Below are 7,634 nucleotides of genomic sequence, written 5' to 3'. Positions count from 1 at the left end.
TCTCTCTCTCTCTCTCTCTCTCTCTCTCTCTCTCTCTCTCTCTCTTTCTCTCTCTCTCACACTATCTCTCACACTCTCTCACTTTGCTGAGTTTCCACCAGAGATCAAAGCAGGAAACATTATTTCTTTTCTGATGTTTCTTTCACCAAAGCAGCGCTGATATAAAAGCCTTATTTTGTGTGCAGAATAAATGAACAGAGATGTCATTTGGAAACATGTCACACTATTGTCTTACAAATTTGCCAATAACGAAGAAGCAATATTAAAAAGAAATTGTTTTTGTTCTTTGCTCCATAGGTTGTTTCTTCTGCTCAGCTTTTACCTCAGCACATTGGCTTTTCAAATTCATATTTCTCTCTATCTGGTTTCTTCAACTCCCTCTCTGGTCTTACACCCAACATTGATCTCCTGTTTATTCAAACCTCATCTGCCAAATATTTCTTTTGTTAGACCAGCTAATGTACATTTAAGACAACAGGTTGTGTTTCTCTCTGTAGGTGTACTCTGGATGCAAATTCTCCTTCTTCAAGATCCCAAATCCCTTCACTCAAACCAAAAGGGTATGTTATTCACACACTCACGCACAAGGAGGTGGACATAGGACTTTATTTTTTTGTGGTTGTATCCTATCATCTCTTGGATTAAACCTCTGTGAGTCGATCCTGAAATCAGTTACAAGCTCGGAGAACAAAGTGACACACAGCAGGGTTCAGTTCACAATGTTTTAAAGGTTTGATGAGAAACACAAGGATATATTCATACATATTTCCTAACAATCACTCCATTCACGTGGATGTGTGAGAGTAGATAGAAAAAAAGTTTTCAAGTCTTAAAGGGAAACCTAACTCTGCTTGGTGATGGGACAGAAGTGGGAGGGAAGTGTTACAGCTTATGATACAAATTTAACATTTGGAGAATTTGTACAGATGAGAGAGGCTTTGTTTCTCTGTATGTTAAATATTCACAACACATACATAATTTGTTTGATAGTGCCCTTTAATCTTTTGTTTTAAGTCTTTTGTCCCGTCCCCATGCTGTCCTCAGATCAACGGCCAGTGGAAGGGGCCGAGCGCTGGAGGCTGTGGGAACTATAAGGACTCCTACAAACACAACCCCATCTATCAGATCAACCTGGAGCGGCCGGGACCGCTGCTCGTCGAGCTCCGAGGATCCAGGTCAGGCTGACAACACCTGGGCATGAGGAACTGATATGTTAGGCTGAAAGCTGGACCTTACTGTCTGGAATACATGATTCCTTCAAGAAGCAGACATACAGCTTCACATCTGAGTGTAAACATTGTAATTTCCCCTTGCGGGTTTAATAAAGTATACATTATTACTACTATTATTATTATAACTAATTGCATTAGAATGTATTTTGCTACATTGTTATAAATGTATATTAATACAGGAAGTAGCATTCACATTAGTTTGGTTAAAGAACCCCTTGACTTCACTAACCCCTCGGCCCGTCAATAGCTGACCATGTGTTTCTGAAGTTATGCCCTTATATTTTTTAGGAGCTCCCATGATACTTTATAGTAGTCAACAAACAAATCCTGGCAGGAAAAAAATATATATATTTATAGTTTGTACAAAACATAATGTCTGGATTAGGATGTAGCTTCCCCTTTTTAACATTTAGCTGAGCATTAAAACCTAATTTCACTTCAGTTGAAATTAATCTGTCCGACTTTCTAAAGGACTCATTAACAGGATGACTCAGTGTCTTTCCCCACTGTGGCATTAACTCTAAATTATTAAATTATCTTCTGGATCTCTCTCTCTCTCTCTCTCTCTCTCTCTCTCTCTCTCTCTCTCTCTCTCTCTCTCTCTCTCTCTCTCTCTCTCTCACACACACACACACACCAGGATGACTTAGTGATTTCAATGTTTTCCATTCTCACACTGGCCTGTAAAATGAAAAATATTGTAAACAAATGAATAATAAATCTGGTTTTCTATATGTGTGTGTGTGTGTGTGTCTGTGTGTGTCTGTGTGTGTGTGTGCAGGCAGTACAGCGTTGGTTTTGAGATGGTGACGGTGTCGACGGTGGGGGATCCTGGCCCGGCTGCCTTCCAGAAAAAAACCAGTGGAGATTACAGGTAAACACCAATACTCTGGAGCAAAGAGGGGGGGACCCCAGATACAACATTTCTTGGTATCGAGTCCCGCCTGCTTGTTTACATACCTGTGTCCTTGTGCATGTGCTTCTAGAGTGTAAAACTGAAGCCAAATGAATAATTGGAAATTTACAAGAAGGCAAATTCAATAGAGGCTTGATTTAGATAGTGGCAATACACAAACAAACAGAAATAGCTGAGAGTCACATGCACATTTTAGGCAATATTAACTTTTACACTTATAGTTTGGTGGACTCTGAAGTTTGGGAGTGAAGTTGAAACTTTGCTTCATTGCTTCATTTTTCAGCTGTTATACATGTTGTCAACTCGTCTTCAATGTGTAATTTTTAGGGGTGTACTAGAGCCTGTCCGATACAAATAATTGGTTTGATTCAGAGAATCGTGACACCCCCTAATAATTAAAGAATTACTCAATGAAATTGGAATTGGAAAGGAGTGAGGTATTCTACAAATTAGTCGGATCATTTAGCTATTTTATCTTCTTTGAAACTCTTCTGCCAGGTTGTCTCTCTCTGAACTGATGCCTGTTAACTCTCCTTTCGCAGGTGTGGCTTCTGCTACATGGATGTGGACTACGTCCCAGCAGGCCTCTACAATGTCATCCCCACCACCTTCCTGCCCAAACAGGAAGGACCCTTCTTCTTGGACTTTGCCAGCACCTCGCCCCTCAAGGTGTCCCAGCTCCAGTGAAAACAGAGCTGCAGCGAGGACGGGGGCTGGGAGAGAGGTACTTGCAAGGGCATCATGGGATGTCGCTGATACTGTACTCTGGATGTGACGAAGGCCTCGATTAAACACATTAAAGACCACAGAATGTCTCACGGCCTCTCCCCAGCTCCTCTTGCTGAACCCTTTCGCCGGGGATGGATTGTAGGCTCGACGATACCACGCAGTTATGGTGACGGAATAAATTATTAGTGAGGAATTATCAGGAGGAACTTCAGCATGGATTGAAATCCATCAACTGTGAAGGTGTTATGGGACAGAGTAAAATTTAAAGGACAAAGCAATATGGCGTTTTTCCATTACATGGTACCTGCTCGACTCACCTCGACTAGGGCTGGGCAGTATATCGATGGTGTATCGATATCGCGATATGAGACTAGATATCCTCTTTGGATATATCGTAATATCGTAAGTGTTGTCTTTTCCTGGTTTTAAAGGCTGCATTACAGGAAAGCAATGTCATTTTCTGAACTTAGCAGACTGTTGTTGCTGTTCTAATATTTACCTTTACCCACTTATATTATTTCTGGAGAATATTTATCAAAAATATCATCGTGTGAATAACTTTTTGTTTAAGCGCCAATAGTCAACATTACAATATCTTCGCAATATTGACATCTAGGTATTTGGGTCAAGAATATCGTGATATTTGATTTTCTGCATATCGCCCAGCCCTAACCTCGACTCTACTCGCCTTGTTTTTCCATTACGATAAAAAACGTCCCTGGTACCTGCCAACAGGTCCTTTTTTTTTTTTAAAAGAGTCTCCTCCGTCGAGGTGCCAAGTGACATAAAAACCTGCAGACTTCTGATTGGTCGGAGAGAATCGGCACTTATCACTGCGTCATCCTTGCTAGCGACAAGTCGGGGGTGTCCTGAACAAACCCGCCGTGTTTAAATAGTTTAGCCACCTGTGTTTTTTTTTGCTTCTTTCGGAACAAAATTCGGCTTCTTACGTTCACGTTACAGCCACATGCCGAGAATAAAAAGCAACACACCTTCGACGCTCTTAGTGTGCGTCGCGTTAGGTCACGTCAGTTTGCTGCTATGACGACCAGCTGCGCTCCTCTCACGCGTGAGGCGGTGTTAAATCTGCGATGGAAAATGGAGGACGGGGCACCGCGGTGGAGCTGAGCAGAGCTGGTAGTCGCGGTGGGTCAGCGCCAATAGTGACAGAGAGCCCCATCAAAATCCCATTCATCTTCTCCATAAGGATTTAGATTTTTAGCCATGATGGAGCTGGATGGCTTGTTTCCACGCTTAACACACTTCATACAAGCATTTAATGCAACATCAATGGAGCAATTAAACAGGGAAATCCCTCCTGGAACCAGATCTGATCAGATGGTTAGTAAGGGGAGTTGCTCCATACTTGCAGCCGTGAGACAGTGTTGTCCCTGAGGAGTCTCAGTCGTCCCTTTCTCTAAGTGTTGCTTCCCTTCACCCTGAGCAGACTTCGAGTTCAACAGTCTGGAGTCTCGGCCAAAATATCAAAAGCTGTTCAAATGTCTGTGGCGGTGGAAGGGACAGTTGTTTTCCTTAAATGACCGTGAAGGGCTTCTTTTCATTCTCAGGAGCGGTGCAGCGGAGCGGCACCACAGGGAACCCCGTACGGCAGCAGTTGAATGATGTCTCCTCGTGTTGTCTGTGGATGAGACGGCCGAGGGACGAGATATCGGCATGAGACAGCCGTTTGTGTGTTTGTCACCATAACTCTTCTGCAGGTTAAAATGTAAATGTATTGCCCAGTACACATGCTCTGTTTTACTTTTTAGTTGATTTATACTGCACTTTTTTTTTTTTTTTTTTTACATTTCTCATGTTTACTGTCAAACAATATATGGAAAAGAAATCTTTGTTTCTTTAACGCAAGCAGTTTAACCCTCATGTTGTCCTATATCAATGTTCTTTTTAATTCCCCAAAATAACATGATTGATTCCACACAACGCTGCACACAACGCTGCAAACATTTTTTTTTTTAAAGCGTCAAAAGTGTCAAAAAAAGGGACAAAAATTGAAGAAAAAGTTAAAAACATTGATAAAAAGCATCAACAAATGTGTTGATTTTTAGGAAGACAACACGAGGGTTAAACCTTTTTCAGATTTTTTTTTTTTTTGGATTGGAAAGTTTCACCCATCAGCAGTCGGTCATGTCCAAATGTTGCTGCTCTATTCTGTAGCGCGTATCTCTGCAGATAGTTCCTCTGCAGGTGCATCACATGTTCCTCTGCAGGTGCATCACATGTTCCTCTGCAGGTGCATCACATGTTCCTCTGCAGGTGCATCACATGTTCCTCTGCAGGTGCATCACATGTTCCTCTGCTGGTGCATCACATGTTCCTCTGCAGGTGCATCACATGTTCCTCTGCAGGTGCATCACATGTTCCTCTGCAGGTGCATCACATGTTCCTCTGCAGGTGCATCACATGTTCCTCTGCTGGTGCATCACATGTTCCTCTACAGGTGCATCACATGTTCCTCTGCTGGTGCATCACATGTTCCTCTGCAGGTGCATCACATGTTCCTCTGCTGGTGCATCACATGTTCCTCTGCTGTACTGGAAGGGCGTGTCGGGGTGGATCTGCTGAATGAGGTCCGGGCTTGGTGTCATGGCAACGGCAACACGTGTTCAAATCAACATAGAGGTGTTGTAGAAGCAGTCGGCCAATGTCATACTGAAGCAAACATGAGTTTTTCTTTCTAAAAAAAAGTTCAAATGGAAAGTCAGTAACGAAGACACGTTTGCAACGCTGTTTACAAGGAGGTTTAACAGGGACTTAAATCTGCTGCGCGGCGTTCAGGCAATAAATGACTTAAACTATTCATTGATGAATCAAAATTGTTGTTAATATATTTTTCATTGTTAGTCTGCTCGATGAATCAACTACTTTTATTATAATTAATTGGTTTTCCCTCCACTGCGTCCTGTATATTTGAATGCAGATGGCATCAACTAGGCACTGTGCGCTGAATGAGGACACAATCACAAAAACACTTAATTTAATTTAATATAATCGTATTTCTTTTTTTAATGTTTTTGTCATGTTAACTTCAGCATTGGCATTGGCTTTGTTTCACAATCATTCATTTTCTTGCAAAGAGAACTTGCCTCGCTACTATACACATTTATTCAATGCAAATGATATATATTTGTATTTGATGAACTTGATGGTGGAGCATGGTGGCAGTTTTCACTCATAACTACTTATAACAATAATTCACAGTAACTGTAAATGAGCTTTACATGCATACGTGTTCCAAAAGGGTGAAATGTCCTGTTCAGAATGGAACATAGCTTTTAATATACATTGCCAAGTATTTCTGTCAAATATCCATTCGCTGATAGGTGAGAAATTATTATTATTATGATTAATATTATTATAAATGCCATCTTTTCTGTTGTCAAACTCAGTTATGTATTTTTGATGGGCAGCAAGACAACTCATTTAAATATGAAGCAGGACAATCTTGCAGCAGCCTGTTGTGTGACTGATGATGTAATGTTTGCAGAACTTGCACTAAATGTCGGGTACACTCACGTGTTTGAACTTTGAATTCATAAAAACGATATCTGCTTCTCTCTGGGCTCTTGTATTATGTATTGGGGGGGAAGCTTTTTCTGTTGGTATATTAACTGTAACTATAAAAAGCAATTTGATTAGGGATCTCATCATGCTGATTCGCTAACAACGGCTTGCATTCAGTCCTGTTTATATGCTAACACTGTACTTGAAGGTATCTACATAGCAGTGACATAACGCTGTCATGAAACATGACATACCTTGCTATGATTTTTAATCCTACTTATTATACTATGACTTTTTATGACTTTTTTCGACATCCGTACTATGCGTATTTTATGACTTTTCCAACATACTCTCCTATGACTTTTTTTTAATGTACTATACTATGACTTCATTCGATGTACTATACTATGACTTTTTTTCAGTGTACTATCTTATGAATTTTTTCAATGTACTATTCCATGACTTTATTTGATTTACTATACTATGACTTTTTTGACTTTTTTTGATGTACTATACTAAGACTGTTTTCGATGTACTATACTATGACTTTATACGAACTAACCTATGAATATTTTTGATGTACCATACTGTGACTTTTTTGATGTACTATACTATTACTGTTTTTCGATGTACTATACTATGACTTTTTTTTATGTACTATACTATGACTTTTTTTTATGTACTATCCTACGACTTTTTTTATGTGTTATACTATGACTTTTTTCGTTGTATTATACTATGACTTTTTTCGATGTACTATACTATGACTTTTTTTAATGTAATATACTATGACTTTTTAGACTTTTTTCGATGTACTATACTATGACTTTTTTTCGATGTACTATTCAATGACTTTTTTCCGATGTACTATACTATTACTTTTTTGACTTTTTTCGATGTACTATACTGTGACTGTTTTTCGATGTACTATACTATGACTTTTTAGACTTTTTTCGATGTACTATACTATGACTTTTTAGACTTTTTTGGATGTACTATACTATGACTTTTTTTTTATTTTTTTCGATGTACTATACTATGACTTTTTTTGATGTGCTATACTATGACTTTTTTTTCGATGTACTATCCAAAGACTTTTTTCGATGTACTATACTATGACTTATTTTCGATGTACTATTCAAATTTTTTTTTTTTCAATGTACTATACTATTACTTTTTTGACTTTTTTCGATGTACTATACTGTGACTGTTTTTCGATGTACTATACTATGACT

The 7,634-nt window shown here is 39.3% G+C and overlaps 2 protein-coding genes across 3 annotated transcripts in view; one reads left to right on the top strand and one right to left on the bottom strand.

Moving 5' to 3' along the window:
- capn7 (calpain 7) overlaps positions 1 to 4,573 on the top strand; it is a 21,359-nt gene extending 16,786 nt beyond the window's left edge. Inside the window, exons 19-23 of one of the 2 annotated variants that reach the window (XM_034873653.1) lie at positions 498 to 560; positions 1,045 to 1,175; positions 2,014 to 2,106; positions 2,691 to 2,872; positions 4,446 to 4,573. In XM_034873653.1, the coding sequence (XP_034729544.1) occupies positions 498 to 560; positions 1,045 to 1,175; positions 2,014 to 2,106; positions 2,691 to 2,835 (432 nt within the window). In that variant the 3' untranslated portion in view covers positions 2,836 to 2,872; positions 4,446 to 4,573. Of the gene's footprint in view, positions 1 to 497; positions 561 to 1,044; positions 1,176 to 2,013; positions 2,107 to 2,690; positions 3,579 to 4,445 lie in introns of those variants that run through there. The other variant, XM_034873651.1, reaches the window with a different exon arrangement.
- The window catches only part of sh3bp5b (SH3-domain binding protein 5b (BTK-associated)), a 58,160-nt gene that overhangs the window by 1,690 nt on the left and 48,836 nt on the right, over positions 1 to 7,634 (bottom strand). The window lies entirely within an intron of this gene.

The sequence above is a fragment of the Etheostoma cragini genome, chromosome 6 (assembly GCF_013103735.1).
Source record: "Etheostoma cragini isolate CJK2018 chromosome 6, CSU_Ecrag_1.0, whole genome shotgun sequence".
NCBI lineage: Eukaryota > Metazoa > Chordata > Actinopteri > Perciformes > Percidae > Etheostoma > Etheostoma cragini.
Note: the sequence above shows the minus strand (reverse complement) of the source record. Positions and strands in the feature narration are given on the sequence as shown.